We start from the raw sequence: 22,755 nt of genomic DNA, 5'->3' as shown, positions 1-22,755 counted from the left end.
AAAGCTTCCAACACTAGCAAACATTCTTAAAAAAACAAACAAAAAGGAAACATTAAAAATAATCTATTAATATGTCATCGGGAGAGAAATTAATCAGAAATGTTCTGACCAGGATTTCAAATTAATAGAAATCATGAAAATATTTTCAGTAGCCATTTCTAATGCTATAAATAAAATAGTGGTAACTTTTTTAATTGAAATTTAAAATTCATTTAAAATTCACATGTGTATATTTGAGAAGAGCTTTGAGCAGTTGACTCACTTAAATACTAAATAACATAGTGGCAGGTTTGCTTTCAAGTAAATCTTGGAAGATAACACAATCTGGAGTAGTTACTAGTGGTATCTAGAATTATATTAAGAGAACTCCAGAAACCATTAGAAAGGATTCTTTCAGTTCCTGCAGCTTATCTCCTGTGCATACAATTGCCAACAAAATATGCCATCTACTGGAGAAATACTTAAAAGCAGAAACCTTAATGCTTTTGTAGATGCCATTTTACATTGCAAATGCATTGATAAGAGGCATCTTGAATAAGAATGACCTATTTGTGGGTGAAATATTTCTGTTAATTTCAGAGTACCTAGATTACTTACCTTTCTCATTTGCTTTTTAAAAGCATCACAGAAATACACTGATGTCTGATCAGTGGAGTTTTTGGGTTGTGTTTTTTGTAGGTTTGTTTTGTGTCCTGTGGTAAACTCCAAGACTAACAAGGGTACTTTAGGCAAGCCTCTGAGTTATATCATTAATCAAAGTAATTTTTCCTAGTTACATTCAAATATACAACTGTCTGTCTGTTAGTAAGTTTGTAAAGGCTAGAGGTTGTATAAAGACAGGATTTCTGGTTATAACAATATTGTCTTGTGTTGAAGTTTGCATTTGATTTGCTGAATGGATTAGTTTTCTGAATTATTTCAAACAGTACTAAAAGCCCTATGCTAGAACTAATATTTATATAGTACACATGTTGTATTGCCTCAAATCCTAGCTTTTATCTTGTTTTAATTTTAATGGTGGGAGATGGTAGCTTTCCACTCTTTTTAATTCACACTTGACATTTTTTTGGTGTCCTCTATCATAAAAGTAGCAATTTGACCTTTTAGAAATTATTTCTGGATGACACCACAATAATTACCTGAACAGGGAACAATTAGGGGAGTTACCAGAAGAAAAGATGTCTTGCTTGTCTTTTCAGTTTGATGGCACAATGTTAGAGTGCCACAAACTTCTTATTCCAAACCATAGACAATATTATTCATCAATGAGTTACAGGCAGAAAATATATTGTTAAACCTGTAGCTAAAAGTCTCTGTTTTGCTCAGTATTTCTCATTTTTGTTTGGTTTCATTTTCTGGAGGGTGGTCTGAGATTACTGTTTGCCACTAAACAAGCATCATGAAAGTACAGAAGGTGGATGGAAACCGAGTTAGTTTTCTGTTGTTGAAGTTTTAAAATATTTTTGGTTTTGTGATTGCTGAATTGGAATTTCTCAGCTTTGCATATGCAAAGGTAATAAAAATGATATAAAGGTAATAAAATTGAGCAAAACATGCTAATAAAAATGTATTTTGTAAATGATCCACAGTTAACTAGTTTGTGTCTCACAGGTTTTAGAGACCTACATGTTTCACTCTTTCCTTAAAGCTCGTCTGAACAGAAAGATGGATGCTTTCGCTCGACTTGAGTTGAGTACCCAGTCTGAAGAGGATAGGTAAAGTTTTCTTCTTCCTTGTTCTGGTGATATCAGTGATAAAAGTCCTTTTGACTCTAGTGGTATGAGATCAGGTCATCTGTGAATAAGATTATGACTAATTGATAGGCCATTTTGTTAAGATTACTATAAAAGGGTGATATGATCATGTCCAGCCATGGCTGTTGAAATTGTGAATTGGTACTATAATTGTAGTTTAATACTATTATACAAAAAAACCCAAAGTAGTAATTTAGTATGTATGTATACTGAATTTAAAACTAGTTATATATTATTTTTATTTTTCTCAGATTAAACTTGATGTTTCATACCCCGAGAAGACTGACTATGGAGAAAATGGCTTCTAAACTATTTAATCCACAGTACAGGATTAGTAGGCGTATGGTAATCAGTATGCCTAATCTGCAAGATATCAAGCTGCCAGAGGGCCCTACTAGAAATTCCTCACTTCGAAGAATAGAAACAGGTGTCGGTAAGGCAAGAATATGTTGAACAAATACAGTGTCTTTTCTGTTGTCTTTATGGGTGACATCACTGAATAATTTTCACAGGAACAGTGTCAGATGCTGGAAAGAAATGGTGAGTTGAGTCATTTTGAGCTGGGGCCTGTCTGTGCTTCTCCTTGCATGTCAAATCAGTCTGTAGCCTGCTGTAAGTTTTGCTGTACCTCAGAAGCCCAATTGGTCACAATAGGATTGATACTGGAGAATTGCTTCCTGAGTCAGTATTCATGTTCAGTCCTCACTCACCTTATGTCTAGTTCTCCACTACCTTTAAACATAGGCTTAGGCTTAGCACTGTCTAACAAAGCAAGTCCTATAGAAACTGCATGGGTTTGGTTTTTCCCTCCTTTTTAAATTTTTTTTAAAATTTTGTTTCCCAGAGTTGACATTATCAGGTTAGGGAATATACTGATAATAAGAATGATGGACATACATAGAAATATATTTGTGTCCCTAGCACAATTGTGATCTTACTTGAATTTCATGTGATGAAGTTGCTTGTTGCTGTGACGGGAATTCTTTCTGTTGTTTGTAGTATTGCTGGTTGTGAAGATACTTGCACTTTTACTCACTGCTTATACTAATCAATGTACTTTGTTTGTTTGGTTTTAGCTGTAAAAATGCCCTTCAAATCAGTCAGTACATTCAAAATACCAGAAATTCACTTTCCTCTGATGTTCCAGTGTGTTCACTCCTACTATACAGACTTCTTCAACCATCTCAGCAAAGCTATAAATACTTTACCACCTGATAGCTCAGCATTGCTGGCAAGGTACTTCTACCTCCGGGGACTTATTAGCTTGATGCAAGGGAAATTACTAAATGCACTTTCTGACTTTCAGAACCTAGATAAAACAGACTTAAGAATTTTCCCTACTGATCTTGTAAGAAAAATAGTGGAAACCATGCCTCCTTCTGAGCGTTTGCAAGCAGACCGCAAACCTGAGCTGAAGAAGCTGATAAGTCGAGTGATGGAAAAGCAAAGAGAAGTAATGAAAATAGATGACCACGTAAAAAATTTTGAATTGCCAAAAACACACATGCAACTGGATGATTTTGTGAAGCGGATCCAGGAATCTGGGATTGTCAAAGATATAGACACTATACATCGGTTATTTGATGCCCTAACAGTAGGTGAGTAAAAGATACGTTTTTAGTGACCATCTACACTGAGGCAACGACAGTTTCAAACTGTTTTTTTATGAACCAAAATAAAATTTTTGTCTCCAGTTGTTTTTAATGCTTATTAAACATTTTCTGGGTCTCTAAAAACTCACAGTTTGTGAGATTTATGGCCAATTTTATTTAATTAGGATAATTACGGATAATAGATTTAATGTGTATGAGAATGTCTGTACTTGCATCCACAATAAAGACAAGGAATCTACTTATACTTGGGCACACCCTTTACAGTTTTTCACGTTGTGTGGGTGAGGTACTTTTGTGATCTGATGGTGTGCAGTTCTTTGGCTTAGATTATGAGTAAAGTGAATATAAGACCATCCTAACTGGCAGTGGAAGATACCTCTGTGTTATAAAACCACTAGGTAACATGGAACGGTGGCAGTCTATTAAAAATAAGCTAACAAAATCCAGAATTCAGGTAGCTACAGTTAAATTCCTCTTGGATGGTCATCATAGCAGAAGGAGTGGTTACGTATATATTTGAGAGAACTTTCTTCCTCCTGAATGAGATCCGAATCATGTGATTGATATCTAAAAACATAGTTTGAGAGCGCTTTTATAAAATACTATTAAATTCTTTTTCTGTGCCTAGTTACTCTGGTAACAGTTATATTTTGTAGCCACAAAGGATTAAACATTGGTTGAAATAGCAAGACTTTCTGAAGCCAGAGGTAGCATATGTCTTGCAAGAATTTATGTGTGTTTGACATTCTGCTGTCCAAACACTTAAATTCTTAGAGTAATTAATTACTGCTGAAGTCTTTCACTGGTATAACTTCAGCTTTTATCCCAGGTTGGCAAGTATGTGATATAATAGTATTCAATAGAATAAAGAACTGGACAGTTGTAATGAAAAGTATTCAGTGGAGAAGTAGAAATCCTTTCCCATTGGCTGATGGGATTTTGGGCATGAATTTAAACAAGCAAGACTGGCACAGTGTTTGCACCCTCCCTCCATAGAGTACGGTGGAAGGGAGGATGCCAGATGCATGGGACCTATGGCCTAGGCTAACTACAGAGGAATCTTTCTATGTCAAGAGAAGAATTTTGTCTCTTAACCGTTTTCCAGGCCTTTTTTTTTCCTTTTTGTAGCTTTTTCACCTTCCTTACCCATTATGCTATTAGAGGCACAATTTGAAAGTTAGTATCTTTTTAAAGGTCTCTTTCTGTATAATAGTTTCTCACAGTAAACAGGTTTTAAAAAATTTTTAGGACACCAGAAACAAATTGATCCTGAAACATTCAGAGATTTCTACAACTACTGGAAAGAAACCGAAGCAGAAGCTCAAGAGGTGAATCTGCCACCAACAGTAATAGAGCATCTGGATAAAAATGAATGTGTCTACAAGTTATCCTGCTCAGTTAGAACTAACTGTGGTGTAGGAAAAATAGCTCTGACCCAGAAGCGCTTGTTCCTTTTGACTGAAGGAGGACGTCCTGGCTATGTCCAGATTGCTGCTTTCAGGGATATAGAGGTGAGCATCAAGTAACTTCTTGTTCTCTTGCATGCCTGTGGATATAGGCCACGTTTTGTTCTGCAAAATGATCTATCTCTCAACTCAAAGTTTCAGTAAGAAGTGTAGGAAACAACTCTGAAGTCACTAACTTATGAGTGATTAGATAAAATTCTGGGTCTTTGTACCAGAATTTTCAGAGCTGATGTAGTACGGTTTGCTAGGTGCTAAGATGACATAGAATAAAAATCTAGAGGTTGTAACCTCTTGATGTAGAGAAATGTACATGGGATATAAAGCTAGAGAAGTTTAATGACATGAGCATTAAGTGTGCTTGTTTGACCATGGTGTCAGCGTTGTATCCACTGTGGAACGAAGTTTGTACGATGTTGTTTGGAACTTAAAATTTCATAAAACCATCTCTGCTTAATGGTTTGTATGGACAATAGAAATAATTAGCTGTAGTTAGAAATAGAGAAAGTTGCCCTGTAGGATGAGTGCTACACCTTATCTGTGATTGCATGGTACATCCTTCTTGTTTTCTTTTATTCATACCTTTCCAGGATGTTAAGAGCACAACTGCAGCTTTTCTCCTTTTGAGAATACCTACTCTGAGGATTAAAACATTATCTAAAAAAGAAGTCTTTGAAGCTAACCTTAAAAATGAGTGCGATCTCTGGTACCTGATTGTGAAAGAAATGTGGGCTGGAAAGAAAATGGCAGATGATCACAAGGTATAAATATGGGAATTTAACCAAATAAGTATGAAGTATGTGCTTTTTGTCTCTGTTCTAAATAATTCGTGCATCAATCTTAGAATTTCTAGGTTTCAGCAAACAATAGCTAAGTAAATAAACTTTTGTTTTTGCTGTTACTTCTAAATATAATACTTCTGGAATACAAAAAAAGAAAAAAGATTACATTTCAAGATATAAGATTTTTTTCTTAGCCATTGGCATGGAACTTTTAATTTAGTCACTAGTTCTGTGAAATAGTTTCTGAAGTTCACAACGTATGAGAATAGTGATCTTAACTAACAGAAAATTTTCCCCATCTTGCTTTAAAATATAGCATGTAGAAAGAATTTTCCCATGCTGGAACACTGGTGACTATAGATCCTTTCAACAAATAGAACGAAATGTATTCTTCTGTCATGGAAACCTTGAGAAAAAGGATCATAAAGCAGGGTTTCCATTTAAACCACATAACTCTTCATGACTGCTGAATTTAATAGTGAAAGTGTAGCTTGGTGGTTCTTCAGGAAGGGTTTGAATTATTTTAGCCAAGACGAAGCATAATGCATACTTCCCTCCCATGAAGAAAGATCCAGCCTGAAGATGGGTTTCCATCCTACGTCAGCTGTATGTTTTCCATCAGTGCCATTCATGGTTTTGTTTGCACATCCGCTATCAAGATTGTGCCAGATATGAAGTATTGCACAGTTGGAAATGCGAACAAATACCTGTTGAGAACTACAAGGGTGTTTCCAGAGTGTGCAGAGACGCAGTCAGAAAAGCAGAAGCTCAGCTTGAATTGAAATTGGCCAGAGATGTCACAAACTACAAGAAAGGGTTCTTCAGGTACATAGACAACAAGCAGAAACAGAAGGAAAATACTGGCCTGCTGTTAAACAGGAGAGGTGAATTAGCCACCAACAACACTGAAAAGGGAGAGAAGTTGTGGAGATCAGGGGACATCCCAGAAGACTGGAAAAAGGCTAATGTCACCCCCAACTACAGGAAGTACTTAAAGGAGGATCCAGGAGATTGTAGGCCCATCAGTCTTACTTCAGTCCCTGGGAAAATTACAGAATGAATCCTCCTGTGGGCTATCACAAGTCAAATGAAGCACGTGATTGGGAAAAGCCAGCATGGCTTCACCAAGGGCAAATTGTGCTTGACAAACCTGATAGCCTTCTAACAACGAAGTAACCTGTTCAGTTGATGTGGGGCGAGAGTGGTTGACACTCTCTACCTTGATTTCTTCAAGGCTTTTGACACAGTTCCCCACAGCCTCCTCCTGGAGAAACTGGTGTGTAGTGGTCTAGACAAGTGGTCTGTGCAGTGGGTGGGGAACTGGCTGACAGGCCACACCCAGAGGGTGGTGGGAAATAGCTCCTTTTCAAACTGGCAACCTGTCACAAGTGAGGTCCCCCAGGGATTGATATTGGGCCCAACGCTGTTTAGTATCTTCCTAAGTGACCTGGGTGATGGGATCAAGTGTGCCCTGATGAATTTGCTGATGATACCAAACTGAGTGGGGACGTGGATACTTCAGAAGAGAGAGCCACCCTGCAGGAAGACATGGATAGGCTGGAAGAGGGGATTAACAAGAACATTCTGAAGTTCAACAAGGACAAACATAAGGTCTTGCACCTGGGAAACCATAATGCAGGAGTGCAGCACAGGCTGGGATCTACCCAGCTGGGGAGCAGCTCTGTGGAAAGGGACCTGGGGGTCCTGGTGGATGACAAGGTCAATAGGAGTGACCAGTGTGCTGCTGCTGCAGAGAAAGCCAACGGGATGCTGGGCTGCATCAACAAGGGCATCACCAGCAGAGATAAAATCATTATCCCACTCTGCTCAGCACTTGTCAGGCCACACCTGGAATACTGTGTTCAGTTTTGGTCCCTGCTACACAAAAAGCTGTGGCCAGGCTGGAGAGGGTCCAGAGAAGGGGCACAAAGATGATCAAGGGACTGGACAGCCTGGCCTGTGAGGAGAGGCTGAGAGAACTGGGTTTGTTCAACCTTGAGAAGGCGTAGGGGAGACCTTGTCACCATGTTCCAGTGTTTGAAGGGTGGCTACAAAGAAGATGGAGACTGCCTTTTTACAAAGAGTCACATGGAAAAGGCGAGGGATAATGGGTACAAGTTACTCCTGAGGAGATTCCAATTGGACACAAGAGGAAAATTGTTCACAATGAGAATAATCAGCCACTGGAATAATCACCCCAGGGAAGTGGTGGGTTCCCCACCATTGGACACTTTCAAGATTCAGCTGAACAGGGTGCTGGGCCATCTTGTTTAGACCATGCTTTTGCCAAGAAAGGTTGGACCAGATCATCCTTGAGGTCCCTTCCAACTTGGTATTCTGTAATTCTGTTCTTTTAGTGTAATGAATTAACACTGGCTCCTGGCTGCCTGCTCCATGACCTTGCTTGGGAGTGGAACATGTTCTGTGGGAGTGGGGGTTGACTGCAAGGAGCATGAATGATGCTGCAGGGCAGCAACTGGCTAGTGCTTGTGCTAAGCATGACATGTGTTGTGATTGTTAAACTTGGAGACTTGTAAGAATAATGACCAATAGATAAACTACAGTAAGTCTTTTGTCTTTAGGATCCTCAGTATATTCAGCAAGCGCTGACAAATGTTCTCCTGATGGATGCTGTGGTTGGTGCCCTGCAGTCCTGTAAAGCCATATATGCAGCCTCTAAACTGTCTTATTTTGACAGGATGAAAAATGAAGGTCAGTCACATAGCAATGCTACAAAGCCTGCTGTTGTTGCATCATTTGTCTCATCTCTTTCTGGTTATATTCCGGTTTTCATACTGATGATCTGTAGAAATATAGAAAGACATTAGTCTGTTGCACTTTCACAGGCATAGTTTATGAAATAGTTATTAATAGAAAGCTAGGGCTTTCCTTTTTTTTTTTTTTTTTTTTTTTCCTTCTGTGTATCAGAACCTTAGTTGGTATGTTTATCTTCATGTTGGATGCTGTGGTTTTGTTGTGGTTGTTTGGACTGCTTGGGTGTTGTATTTATGCTTCTGCTACCAGAATTCATAGGCGTGGTGTCTGGGCTCTCCTAGTCAGCTAAAGCTAGAGGGAAAGAAAATGAAAAATGTGAATAAATAGTGCAGAATTACTAGTTCATAAGAATTACAGGTCTATTTCAGGCTTAAGTGTGCACTTCATGACCTTTTAAAAATGTATTTTAGTGCCTATGATGGTTCCCAAAACAACTTCAGAGACATTAAAGCACAAGATCAACCCCTCAGCTGGTGAGACATTTCCACAGGCAATAGATGTCTTGCTTTATACGCCAGGTGAGTTGATGTATTGCTTTCTTTGTTAGCCGAGCTTTAATTAGCCTATAAAACATGTTATCTCATAACACCTGGTATTATGACTGCCTGATTTTGTTCACATTCTGACATGCTTTGGTTGTGTGTTGAATACTAAAACAGAAGATCATTAAAAAAGAACAGTAATGTTGCATATTAAGATACTCCAAGGCATAGCTTTCACAGTCTTAATTTGTCTTCCTGTGTGTCTATACACCTTATAATAGACTTCAACTATGTGTTAATGTGCTGATTTCCCATTAGGATTTCTGCCTCATTTATTGAGCAGGGTGGATGAATGATGCTCCACCACTGATCCATATTCATTGTTATTTTTTCATTTTTCAGTAGATTCATATGGGGGTGTTTAGTTGAACCACAGCGCAGGGAGTAGTGTACCCCCTCTTGAATCCCAGCCAGACCTATATGCCCGTGACTCTCATTGTATATAGTATGTGATCTAATGTACTATTCTTTGCATGTATTTTAAGTCCATCCCTGAAGAAAGCATTATCAATTTCCTTGTAAGCTTTTCAGTGATGCTTGGCACATTTGTATCCAACTAATTCAAAGAGCATTGGAGGGGAAAAAAAAAGAAATATTAAGGACTGTGTGCAATGGGCATGAATTTAGGTAGTGGATATGTTAGTTCTGGAAGTTCCTAATTCTTACAAACTTCATAACCTTACTAGTTTTCTATTGTAACTTCATATGTAATTCCTAGTATTTGAGCAATTTGAGACAAAAGGATAAAATTAGTGGAATTCCAAAGTTAGGAAAGTAGGCAGGAGCAACTCTTTGTGGGTGGGTGGGTGGGTGGTGCTGGGTTCAGTGGTGCTTTTCTTTCTTTGTAGTATGAGGCTTCTGAGTGGAGCTGGAATGGAGTAGATAGAATGAGTGGAATCATTAGTGGTATTTCATAGGGCTTAAAAGCCTTCCTGCAATCCCAGTTAGCTAAGTACTTAGTCATCAATGAAAAAGATTCTCTCTGTTCTGAATAACTTTGAAGTGTAAGAGTAAATCATCAGGTGAGCTCAACAAATAAATGAGTATGAGCACAAATTCATTGTGAAAACCATCATTAACTGGTGATGTAAGTTCCAGAACACAGATGCACTTCAGTAGGAAGCTGCTCTGCCTGATAAGGGTTTTCCCATGCATCTCCAAAAGTGGTTTGTTTTCTTTGACCTATTTCATCTTCTCTATTTCATTTCCAGGGCATCTTGACCCTTCAGAAAGGCCTGGCAATGCTCATCCAAAACTATGGTGTGCTTTAAATGAGGGGAAAGTGGTGGTCTTTGATGCTTCTACCTGGTCTATTCAACAACACTGTTTCAAAATGGGCCGCTCTAAACTGGTAAGACTGACACATGTATTGCAATTGCTGCTTTAGCTTGGTGGGTTTGTTGCTATAGCCTGTATGACCCTGAATCACTGTTGTTCCTTAAAAGTTGTAGAAAGACACTTGAGTTGTTTGGGCTTCAGTTAACAGAGAAATGGAGATTTTTGAGAAAAAGGGAAAGGTGAGAAAATGGATTTGTAATGAAACAAGTCAACTGGTGAGAAGTGATGGATTGGATATTGGGAGGGCTTCCTGGCCTAATGGCCTGGGTTCTTGGAGCAGGAAGGCAGGTTTGAAACATTTGAGATAGAATTAAGGGAATAAATATATAGAGAAGACGAGAAAGGGAGCCCTAAGAATGGATGAAAAGTCACCTGTGCTGAAGAACTGGAAATCAGGGAAAGGTGTAAGGAAACCAGGTGTGTGGGAGTGTCAGCTCTGCGCAGCTGTGGGAGATTCAATATGTTAAGAGTTAAATCATGTGTTACTGGTAAATGATTAAGAGGCAAGTCGGCATTGGCCTGTCAGCCCTGCACAGCTGTGGGAGATTCAATACTTAAGAGCCAAATCGACATCTGCTGGTCAGCTCAGCCGGAGCACTCTGTTTGGGGAGCACAGCAAAGGTTGCGAGCTCTGCTCAGGGAAGCTCTGTTTGGCAAGTCAGGCAGGAGCTCTGTCCTGTGCTGGCTTGGAGAAGCGCCAGCTCTGCTCTGTGCTGGCCTTGAGAAGCGGCAAGGCTTGGAGGAGAAACAAGCCTTGGAAGAAAGATAAGTCAGCTTGGAGAAAGTATGGAACTGTTTTTGGGAGAGAGTGTTGATGATTGTCTAGTTGCTGATTTGCTTATCATGAAGTAAGAGCTAAGGTAGCGAGAGCATAAGTATGTATCATTGTAATAATAAAGGATTTTCTTTCTGCACTTCAATGCATCAGTTGTCACACAGGTGGATGATATTGAAGGAGAGATATCACAAAATCATCAAGGTTGGAAAAGACCTTGTAGATCATCCAGTCCAACCACTAACCGTTCTCAACTCCACCAGGTCCCTCAGTGCTGGGTCAACCTGACTCTTAAACCCCTCCAGGGGTGGGGACTCCACCCCTGCCCTGGGCAGCCCATTCCAACGCCCAACAACCCCTTCTGCAAAGAAATACTTCCTAATATCCAGAAAGATAGCGCTCTAAAAGAAGATGTCTCAACCAGCAGGTTAAAGAGTTGCGTGTGAAAGACCACCTGAAAAGAGTAACTCTCCTGATGACAGGGGACGCTGAACCAGAGCTGCAGACTGAGTGAAAAACACACAGTAGAGAACACTCAGGAAAAGGGATTGGATAGGCCACATGGCTGTGGATGAGTGTAGGAGAGAGTCAGAAAGGGACAGGTAAAGCTGATGGTGAAGAGCTGGGTGGGGGGAAGAAGGAAAGCCAGAAGAGTCACATACTGATCTATTCTAAAGAAGAGAAAGAAAAGAGGACAGAAGTTTGGAACTGATGGGATTTGGGAGGGAGAGAAATGAAGAGCTGCTGAATGAGAGAAGGATGTTCCAGAGATAGTAGAGGAGACAGTATTTTCTTAGACACTGCTTCTAACTGAAGTAGGAAGAATGTTTCTATCAGTATGTTCCAATCTGGAAGAGAGAAATACACTTAACTTCTGTGTTTTCCCCTGATGCCCTTTGTAACTTTTACTTTGTTTGGGCCAGGAAACACAGCTTTGAGTCAGTTACCAAGATACATTATTAATCCTATTTACTAAAGGATAAACTCAGAAAAGAGATCTGTCCTCTCTCATTATTTATAGAGCAGAGCAAAGGATAGAATACTGAAGCACTGAGTCTTGATCTCTTACTGTAATCACCAGAAAACTGTAGTATCTTAATATAGCCTTTTTCCATGTTACATTAAAGAGTGATTTTTTTTCTTCTAGATGTTATTTGATCCTGCTTTTTCTCCCCAGACTTGTATGATCATGGTAGAACAGAGTCAAGTGTGGATCGGTTCTCAAGACTCCATTATTTATATAATCAACACCCACAGTATGTCTTGTAATAAGCAACTAAATGATCATCGTTCTGATGTTACAGATATCATTGTGGAGAAAAAAAATGGAATACCCAGGTATATTTAATTACAATGTTTTCTTCTTAAAAATACATATACAAGCAAATGTGAAGGATGTCTGTACCACCAGAAGACTCGTGGACATGTGGGGAATCTTCCTGTGGTTAAAGGGAAAGCCATTTTATGTAGCTAGAACAGTATTCACCAGCCTAGAGAATTTGCCCTGCAGTGAGCAGAGGACTAGTTAAAGATCCAAATGATATAGTATCATGCTTTAATTATTTGACTGAAATAAAGGCAGAAAGTTAATTTTGTCTCAAGGAAAAGGAGCCCATATAGGAAACCAGTGACTGATTTTTCTAGATGTTGGAATTCATTGTTTTAAACAGGGGGGCTTATCCTGCTAGCATAAGCCTTTATTTAGCCCATTTTTGTAGCTCCCATGTTGTATATGTTAAACTAAGAATTTCCTTTTTAAAGAAAGAGCATTATGGAACAAAGAGGATAAAGGAATGCTTTTTTGGCCAAGGATGAGAGCAGCCAGGAATTGGCAGCATCCAGTGATGAATCAATACAGATGCAGCTTAAAGACCACTTCATTTTTACTTTGAGTGCATCATTGACTAGATATTTACAGCACACTTCTGCATTTTTTTCAATTTCAATAATACGTTTATTGTTTTGTGCAGGCAAAATGCTTTTGATCTTTTGGTACACTGGGAAGAGTGTTGGCTGGGGGCCTTAACCCGCTGTCTTCCCATGGGAGCAGCAACTCCCAGGCCAGACCAGACACCAGCCGTAGCTCTGCCAGTGGTGCAGCAGGCGTAACTGGGTTTCAGGGAGAATTTGCTTAGGTGGTGTTGGACCCTTCTGAAAAAGTTTTTCTCATCTGAAGACAACAGATGTTAAAGGTGAGGGAAAAAAAAGGGATAGTATAATTTGTCTTGTCAGGTGCAGTAGCAAAGAAAAACAGTTTTGATATATTTTTGTGGAAGAAAAAAAAAACGCTTTTGAGAACTTAAGAGAAAAAGAGAAAATCCAACAGGCAACAACGTTCAGGAGAATTATAGGGAAAGTTTTTGTTATACTTAAATCCTCATGCATGATATAATGTGTGCTCTAGTTCACTTAGAGCTCTGAATTAGCCTACAGTGTTTCCAGTGATACAGAGTTTGTAAAATATAATCTTAACAGAAAGGAATACTTTGGTTCCAACAGGAGACATAAGCAGCTTCAAAGTTGGGTGCCTGGCTGCAACCCAGAGCTGCTGGTTGCTTAAATGCACTTTCAGATGTCTGGAGCCAGCTAGCTGGAATATAGCAAGGGGGCAGGGGGGGAAAGAAGTTTAAGTCCTTCCCTAAGCATCTTGGTGGGCACAGGATGGACGTGCTCCTGTCCACTCAAGACTGGTCACCTTGTTTCAAAAACTTGAACCAGACTAATTGTTCACTATTGAAATAATGATTGTATCTGGCCTTGAAGCCTTTTGGATTTCAGTCCATTTTCTGTTGGAGATTGTTACTGTGCTTTACTTTTTCAGTCTCTGAAATGAAGAACATTAATTTGGTTTGCTGTAAAATTTTTTTTTTAAGTAAGTCTCTTTGTGTATGGATTCTTTTCTGAACATGAATGTACACTATACTATTGTTACTATTATTTTTAATCTGTACCAACAGTGAAGCATACTCAAGCAGTTTAGATGGAACAGTGATTGCTTGGAACATCAGCACTCTGAAAGTCAACAGTGTCTTTCAGCTGCCTTGCCAAAATCTCACTTCTATCAAGCTTCATAATGACCAACTGTGGTGCTGTAAGTTCATTCCTCAAATAATTAAAAAAAAAATTTACATCTTCATATAATATGGTGTTTCATTAGACAGAACAATACATTTATCTCAATCTCAGATTTACATGTACATGATGTTCTTCCCCCATTCTCCTATTAGTCTGTGTAAGCAGCCTTCTGTAGGTAAGGTCTCCAAAACCCTTACATGGGTGGCTAGTTTGGGTCACTCCTGGAGGTATTGCCCCTGCTGCAGGATGAGACTTCTGGCTATGCTGTATTTGTCTGACTTCCCCTGGCGATGCCTGTAAATTGGAATGGAAAACTTAGAAAAAGTAATCCTAAAAGTGTAGAGGAGCAACAGGCGGTTGCAAATTGCACTGGGTATTTCAGCTAGACTTTATGGTCTGATTTGGTAATCCCCTGACCTGTGTTTTGGCCACTTATAGAAACTTGTCATCCCCTTTGTAGGAGTTTAAACAAATAAAGTAAAGCTTTGTGCTAGGGTAAAGGATCATCTTGAAGTCGTTTCATAAATAGTGACCGATTCAAGAATTTTGCACTGATTCTCAGTACTGCCAAACACAAGACTCTGGATCCAAACATACCTTCACAGCACAGCAGCTAAAGCCTTGGGAAATTCCTGGTCCTGCTGTGGGCAGTAGCGATGCTGCCGTTGCTGTGGTGGGTAAAGATTCAGCCTTGTTAACTTTGGTCTCAGTTCTGTAGGTGAAAATAACTGTGTATATGAGATGTCCTGATTTTAAGGAGTTTGTTTCTTCTCCTCTCATTATTTTTGGACTCTAAACTAACAGGTGTATGCACTGCAGAATAGCAACCAGCATTTGGAGAAAGAACACATCTGAAAAATAGATCCTGTGAAAGTAGTGCTGTGAAGAAGTAACTCAAAGATTTCACTCTTGGTTGAGAAACAATACATCCATTTTATTTTGCCTTTTTTCTCCATGATTTATGGACATGGAGGAAGTAGGCACTTCTGTTACTAACCCTTTATTTTTAATATTGAAGGTACTGGAAGTTGCATACTTGCAGTGTCAACTCATGAATTTCAACTACAGATGAAAATTGAGCATCACCTGAAGGATGTGTGTTCCTATTTTCTCTGCTTCCAGCTCTTCCCTGAGGTATTTATTAAATTGTTAATAGAGTTTAAAGGAAGCATGACTATGTGGCATTACAAGCCACAGTTACTTATCACAATATACTTCCTATCAGCGGTGCTAACGTTAAATGTATTTTTCTGTGCTTTAGAGAGATGAAGTGTGGGCATCTTATTCAGGGAGTAGTGACCTGTATGTTTGGAACACCAAAGACTTTTCAAGTACACCTCAAAAGATTCATCTTCAGGATTGCTCTGAGATTACTTGTATGATAAGAGTTAAAAACCAGGTGAGAGACGTTTGGACTGTTTTTGCCTGTTGTGGAATTCTTTACTAAAGTTTTGGTTATTTGCAGCTCTCGTGGGCTGTCATTGGTTGGTTTCCTTACTGGGTGTTTGCATACGTACTGGTTTGAAATGTTGATTCCTCTTTGAAATCAGAGAAGCTAATGACTGCCTAGCACAACTGGCTGTTGCAGGAATACCCCAAAATGCATGTCAAGCTAAAAATCCTCATCAGTAATTAAATGCCTGGTGACTTTCATTAGCTGTTGACATTTTCAGGGAACCGTAGAACCTGAAAGTTTAGGTCCCTTGCTATTTGATCTCAGGGCTCCTAAGACTAAGCCTTGGAAAAGGTTAATAGACAAACAATAAATGCCAATTAGCTGTCCTATTTTGGTAGATGACCTTTCTGTAGTTTGCTTACCACATTCCTAACTCAACAGAGACCAAAGGAGCCAACGGTTTCCTACCTTAGCATCTCATGTCCCTCCCGTTACTGGCCTCGGGCTGTCTACCTGCCTTTTCTGCATGGTATCAGTAGCTGTGCAGCTGACTGTAGTGTGATACCACATGAACAGATTTAGGGTTAATTTGCAAATAACTAATATATATCTATTGGGAAAGCAACTTTCTGAATCTTTTTCTCAGATTTTCCCTCCTTCCTTCCTCAAAAATGATTTTTTTTTTTGTGTGTTCCTGAAGTGCCTTATGAAATAGGGAAACTTTCTGTGTATTCAGCCCTTGGTTAGATTTATGAACTAAGATGGAAAAACCTTTTGAGATATCCTTCCCCAAAGTAGAGATGGATATATTTAACCCCCATTTTAAGGGAGTTGGAGGATTGTTTAGAAACCCCAAGGCATTAAGCTCTCTTTTGTTCTACATAAAAACTTTGTTCCTTTTCTCTTTCACTTATTCCTCACCCAGCTGCACCTTAACTAACATTGTAGTCCAATTTATAGATACAAAAGGAACAACTGGAAAATATCCCTGTGTGATCCATCTCCTGAGCCTGAGTGTTCCATGCACCATCTTCCGGCCTGCTGACAGCTCGGCAGCCTCATTTGTCCAAGGAGGGGTCTGGAGCTTGTTGTAGTAGCTGGAACACCCATACTCCTGGTATACACAACGTTTACAGTTACTGAGAGTGAACTTGCAGCCTGGTAAAGGCTAACAACAACATTGTCTGCCACAGGCTCGCTTTTAAGTGCTTTAATTAAAAACAAGCCATTGTTTGTCTTTGAAGAAACCTGAGACAAACCCAATTGCATAACATGCCTATCTGAAATAGGATGCTTTCTGGCTGGCAAGCCTTGCTGATGCACAGCAGTGAGTGCTTACCCTGTACAAAACATATGCCCAAAAAGACCACAGTTGTCTTCTGCTGGGCTGGACCAGGTGCATCTGACCCCCTGTTCTACCTCCAACAGCGACGCTGCGCAGGGAGAGTGTGTGAACCTGGCCTGTATTCCCCTCAAGCTCCTTAACTGTCCGTTGGTCTTGTTTAGGGGTAACTAAAGTGTGCACCTCTGTCTCAGTCTTTTATTATCTATTTTTGGATCTGATTTCATTTTGAACTTGCAGGTACCACAGTTTCCTGTAGCAGCAGGTTCCAGAAGTTCACTGCCAGCCCTGTACAGAGAAGTACTTTCTTCTAAGTGAAACTGAACCCTTACTGGTTTCCACGTGTCTCTTACTTCTCTAATTGTGGGATGTGTTGAACACTGGTTCTACATTCTTCTTCTCTGCACTTTTTGTGATTTTGCAAACCTTAATGTGATCCCTCCTTAGCTGCCTTCTCTCCCGCTTAAGGAGTCTTGGCTTTTGCCATCTTTGCTTATATGACAGCTGTTCCTTTCTCTTGATAGTTTTAGTTACCCTTCCCTGGATTTTCTCTGCTCTTGCAGTGCAGAAAGCAGAACTGCACACAGCACTCAAGATACGGGCATGCTGTGGTTTATACAGTGGTAAAGTGACACCTTCTGTCTTATTTTCTGCACTGGGAACCAAAAACAAGTTGAGCTGCTGAGGTGAGCAGCTCTAGTGCTGGCATGATCAGCTGTGGAGCACTCTAGCATGGTCCACAGCGGGGTTTTCCTGAATGGGGGAAACCTCAGGGGAGAAGAGCAAGAGAGAACCCTCACTGCATCAATGTGACACGTAAAACTCCTCGACTGTGTCCTAGACTGAAATGTAAAGTAGTAAAAATGATTGTGGTTTCGTTTTGATTTTTCTCCAGGTGTGGGTTGGCAGCAGCGGAAGATCGCAAGGCAAAAGCAAAGGGAAGATCTATGTGGTCAGTGCTGAGAAGAAGACTGTGGAGAAAGAGTTGGTTGGTCACGGCGACACAGTAAAGGCGCTGTGCTCGGCAGAGGACAGATACGTCCTCAGCGGCTCTGGAAAGGAAGAAGGGAAGATTGCCATTTGGAAAGCTGAATAGTTAAGCTCTTCAAAATCTGTCTACCTGTGCCAGCAAAAAGTGAAGACCTCAGGCTGTGTTTACTCCAGCATTTTGCATATAATTCAACCACCCATCAGTGTTAGTTTTGTATTTATTATTTTAATGCCTACGTTGTTGTAGAAAATCAAAATAGAAGCGAATCTCTCCTCGCACCTTGTGCTGCTCCTGCATGTTGGATAAAGAATCAGAAATGTGAATAGAGGGGTCGCTCGCTTTAAACTTGACCTGTGCTGTTGTGAAGGGTCAGGGAGCTGAAGCCAGCTCAGGAATTCCACCAGAGCTCCTTTGGGGCAGTGCGTGGGTTGCCTGAAAAGTGGGATTTGATACTGTATTTACAGCTCATAACAGCTGGAAGCCGTCACCGAAAAGAAAAAACTAAGTGCATTTGTTGGATTTATGGAGTTACTGTAAATGCTGAGTATCTTCTGAGCTAGCAGCTACATTTAGCTGGGAAGACTGTCCCTTACACCGTGTGTATATTTATGGTGCTGTAGTTAAAGTGTAGACAGACAGGCTCTCCCTGACAGCACTGAAAGCTCCCTGCTGGTGAAACAAGATACTTGGATATTCTTAAGGACAATTTTACTTTTTTAAACTTGTTTTTCGTTTAAAAACAATGCACAGCACTTGGCGTTTGTAACAGTTTGTGAAACTGATGGGTTTTTTCTATCTGAAGCACTTAATTTATTTAATTTCCATATATATTATACTTACTTTTGGAAACAACCTTTAATTACTGTGCAAACAACCCTCTCCCACTCCTCCCTTCAGTTGGCGTTTCTGTAATCAGAGGAACTGCTGTTATTTTGTGTAGAACCTGCTTCATTTTTTAGTACTGCAGAGTCATCAAACTCCTCTTTAATTACTGAAGCCAGCATCGTCAGATTGCAGCCTAGAGGATTCTCTTGAGCAGCGTTCCCTAATCCCTTCCTGATGTACACTGGTTTTTCCATTGAAGACAATTATCTACAAGTAAAGCAATAAATCTATGCAGAATAGTTTTATCTATATCAGTGCTGAGTAAAGCAGAATACAATATTTAAAATATTGTAAATAGAAGGAAAAAACGGGCTGCTACTTTTGTTAATAAATATAAAAGAGTATAATGGAAGCGTAAACTACTGGAAATACACTCCATGTCATATTCCTAACTCTTTCAATGTGCTGATGAAAGGTTTTATCATATGATGGTAACTGAAATTTTAACTTTTTAGTGTTTGGTTGGGTTTTTTTTCCAATTTAAGATTATTAAACACTATATTGATACTCTGGCCTCTTCTTGTACTTAGTTCTTTTTCCTGTGTAACTTGATACACAATACAAGAATAATGATTTTTAGTGCTGACTTGCATCCTGTCTGTGTACTGTGGAGAATAATTGCCTGGGTTTTTCTCTCTCTCTATTCTAAAACCAGCTTCTTCTGGTAATGTGTCCTCCCCCGATTCCCTCATCTGTAACTTTCAGGTTCCTCATTTCCTCCCCTGCCAGCTGTCTGGCTGGTGATGGTAAGTGAAATGAATTATTTACTGAATTAAAAGATTTTTCTGTATAGAGACACAGATGTGCTGCTAATAAAACTTCACTTGCTGCAGAGGTGAACCTGCCACCTGCCTGTCATTGCTGCTTTTGATTTTCATTCCTGCCAGACTTCTTAAACCTGGTTTTGCCTTTTTAACTGGTTCGCACCCAGCTTGTGAAAATGTCTGATGACAAAACTAGCAAATCTCAATTTTTATGCTTGTAAATGTTTATTGATAAAATACTCCAAAATGATTTATTGAATAGGAACATAATTTATTAAGTAGATGTCTCCTTTTTAAAAACATTGCTTTCTTTAATACCAGCTCTTGAACACCATATATAGGAGAAGAGCTTAACCACATCAGACCAAACCATGAGATACAAAGATCCTTCAAGAAAATTAACACATCCCCAAGAGCAGGAGGCCCAGCGATACCAACTCAACTGACTCGAGCACAACGGCACGTTGGTTTGTCTCCTGGTGTGACAGGAAGCTCAGGTATGTGTTCACTTGCCATTTCAGCTTTGCTCCAGCGTTATCGCTGTGGAAATGAACCTGCAGGAAGAGCGCTGCAGGGTTTTGTTCAGTTTTCAGTGGATTTTCAGTTCCCACAGGCACCTTGGTGGAGGGAAGGGACCATCAGATCCCCTGTGGTCCTCAGAGCTGCTCTTTGCTACGACAATGAGAGACTTGCCAGATCTCATTGCCACAACGATGACACCAATGAATTATTCTACAAGGAATTAAGGGATGTCTCTATATCAGCTGCCCTGGTCCTTATGGGTGATTTTAACTTCCCAGACATCAACTGGGAATATCACACAGTGGTCACAAACACGTCCAGGAAACTTCTGAAACATGCTGAAGATAACTTCTTGGTGTGGGTACTAAGGGAGCTGACTAGAAAAGGCGCCCTCCTGGATTTGTTGTTTGTAAACAAAGAGGGACTTGTGGGTGAAGTGGTGAGTGATGGCTGTCTTGGTCACAGTGACCGCAAAGTAGTTGAGTTTCAAAGCACTGGAGAGAGGAGCAAGACTGTGACCCTGGACAGGGAGAGAGCAGACTCTGGGCTGCTGAAGGAGCAGGTTAGGAAGGTCCCCTGGGAATCTGCTATTGGGGTCCATAAACGTTGGTCACTTCTTAAGAGCCATCTCTTAAGAGCACGGGAGCAGACAGTTCCAAAGTGTTGCAAGTCAAGCAAGTGGGGCAGAAAGCCAGCTTGGCTGAGCAGGGATCTTCTAGAACTTAGGTGGAAAAGGAAAGTGTATGGACATCAGAAGCAAGGACAGGTGACACGGGAGGGCTACAGAGAGCAGCCCCACAGAAAGAGATCTGGGGGTTTGGGTTGATGGCAAGTTGAGTATGAGTGAACAGTGAGCCCTGGCAGCCAAAAGGGCCAACTGTGTCCTGGGGGCATCACGCACAGCACAGCTATACAGTCAAGGGAGGGGATTGTCCCACTCTACACAGCAGTGATGGGGTCCCACCTCGAGTACTTGTGCAGTTTTGGGTGCCTCAGTGTAACAAGGACATCAGACTATTAGAGTGTGTCCAGAGGAGGGTGGCCAAGATGGTGAAAGGCCTCAAGGGCAAGACTTAGGAGGAGCGGCTGAGGTCACTTGGCTTGTTCAGCTTGGAGAGGAGAAGGCTGAGGGGTGACCCCATCGTAGTCTACAGCTTCCTTAAGGGGGGCAGCGGAGGGGGAGGTGCTGATCTCCTCTCTATGGTGACCAGCACTAGGACACGAGGAAATGGGATGAAGTTGCGTCAGGGGAAGTTTAGCCTGGACATTAGGAAAAGGTTCTTCACTGAGAGGGTGATCGGTCACTGGAACAGGCTCCCCGGGGGAGTGGTGACAGCACCAAGCCTGTCAGAGTTCAAGGAGCGCCTGGGCAATGCTCTTAGTCATATCGTTTGGTTTTAGGTAGTCCTGCGAGGAGTGGGGAGCTGGACTCGATGATCCTTACAGGTCCCTTCCAACTTGAGCTAATCTGTGATTCAAACCAAGGGATGGCAGTGTTTGCTTCTAGAAATAACCTGGCCGTGGAGACAGGAGCTGGTTAGAAATTCAGGCTGTCTTGTGCTGGCTGGGATCTCCCCAGCAGGCCACGCAGCGAGAGAGGAAACAGCCCCTTCCTCTGCCCTCCAGCCTGTGTTCGTGAGCAGCTCTGGGTCTAGTTGTCAGACTAGGCCCATTTTTCCCTCAGCACAGATTGAATCCTGCCTTTTGCTGTCGGCCCTTTAGAGTGAATGAAGCAAACCCCCATCCTCACTCCACCATGAATTATTTGCCTCTGTTGCTCTCCCTGCATCCATTTCCCAGCCCTCTCCCCCTGCCTGCCCAGGGATGCAGCAACCCCCCATGGCAGGGTGGGGGCTGTTGTTCTCTGCATGGCATTGATGTGGGTCCCAGCTGCGATGGGGTCAGCTGCCGTTTGGGGGTTGAGGATGAGGTGTAGGATGTTTGCTGCAGGATCCCCCCCTCTCCATGGTGCTTTACCCCAGTGCTTCAGCACAGCTGCCCCACTCCCAGCAGCGAGGGGGTGGCCTTTGTGCCACCCCACGTGTCAGGACATGCCTCCCCAGTCCAGAAAAGGAGGCAAGTGCTGCTTGCTTGGGGCTGGGAGCTGGAGCAGCAGCTTCCTACTGCCCTTGGCCCCAGGATTTGGGCCACTGTCCTGCTGCGACTCCCCTTTCATCGCTGCAGCCCTCCAGGGCCGGCTCCCTGGTAGGTCGCTGCCCCCTGCCCCTTTCTGGGGGGGGAAGAGCTGCCCACCCCATTGCATCCTCACCTGGGAGATGTGACACCCTGCAGGCACCTCCCCAGTGAATGCTGTGCTCAGAGCGGGTGGGAACAGGGTCTGGGTGTGAGAGATGAAAAATGAGGCCTGCAAGGAACATGGACTGAGAGAAACAGCCTGAGAAAGAGAGAAAAGTTGAGGCTGATCTAAGGAATGCCTCAAACACTCGCAAGATGAAATTATAGTCACGGGGTGCATAGGGTGAAGGCATACTGTATTGCTTGCCACAACTTGTTATATCCTTAGCCAATTATTGTGTGTCCAATTAGTACATTGTGGGAAGTTAATAAATGTTTGGACTTTGAGACCTGTCTCACCGTTGTCCAACCCGTTGGGGATTTGCGGATCTGAGTCGCTTGTCTGCCTTGTCTGAGCGGGACGTGACACTGGGAGCACGCGAGGTCTCAGCTCTGCCTGGTGCCTGCGTGGGGCGACTGCACAGAGCCTGCACCCTGCGGCA

General features: G+C 41.4%; 1 protein-coding gene across 2 annotated transcripts in view; it reads left to right on the top strand.

Annotated features, from left to right (window-relative positions):
- The window catches only part of DENND3 (DENN domain containing 3), a 42,166-nt gene extending 22,924 nt beyond the window's left edge, over window positions 1–19,242 (top strand). The window contains exons 11-23 of one of the 2 annotated variants that reach the window (XM_074830747.1): window positions 1,612–1,715; window positions 2,006–2,187; window positions 2,831–3,352; window positions 4,616–4,878; window positions 5,421–5,591; window positions 8,195–8,324; window positions 8,798–8,905; window positions 10,141–10,280; window positions 12,220–12,380; window positions 14,000–14,133; window positions 15,136–15,251; window positions 15,379–15,516; window positions 17,751–19,242. In XM_074830747.1, coding sequence (XP_074686848.1) covers window positions 1,612–1,715; window positions 2,006–2,187; window positions 2,831–3,352; window positions 4,616–4,878; window positions 5,421–5,591; window positions 8,195–8,324; window positions 8,798–8,905; window positions 10,141–10,280; window positions 12,220–12,380; window positions 14,000–14,133; window positions 15,136–15,251; window positions 15,379–15,516; window positions 17,751–17,951 — 2,370 coding nt within the window. In that variant the 3' untranslated portion in view covers window positions 17,952–19,242. Of the gene's footprint in view, window positions 1–1,611; window positions 1,716–2,005; window positions 2,188–2,830; window positions 3,353–4,615; window positions 4,879–5,420; window positions 5,592–8,194; window positions 8,325–8,797; window positions 8,906–10,140; window positions 10,281–12,189; window positions 12,381–13,999; window positions 14,134–15,135; window positions 15,252–15,378; window positions 15,517–17,750 lie in introns of both variants that reach the window. The other variant, XM_074830651.1, reaches the window with a different exon arrangement.
- The last annotated feature ends 3,513 nt before the right edge of the window (window positions 19,243–22,755 follow it).

The sequence above is a fragment of the Strix aluco genome, chromosome 1, assembly GCF_031877795.1.
Source record: "Strix aluco isolate bStrAlu1 chromosome 1, bStrAlu1.hap1, whole genome shotgun sequence".
Taxonomy (NCBI): domain Eukaryota; kingdom Metazoa; phylum Chordata; class Aves; order Strigiformes; family Strigidae; genus Strix; species Strix aluco.
Note: the sequence above shows the minus strand (reverse complement) of the source record. Positions and strands in the feature narration are given on the sequence as shown.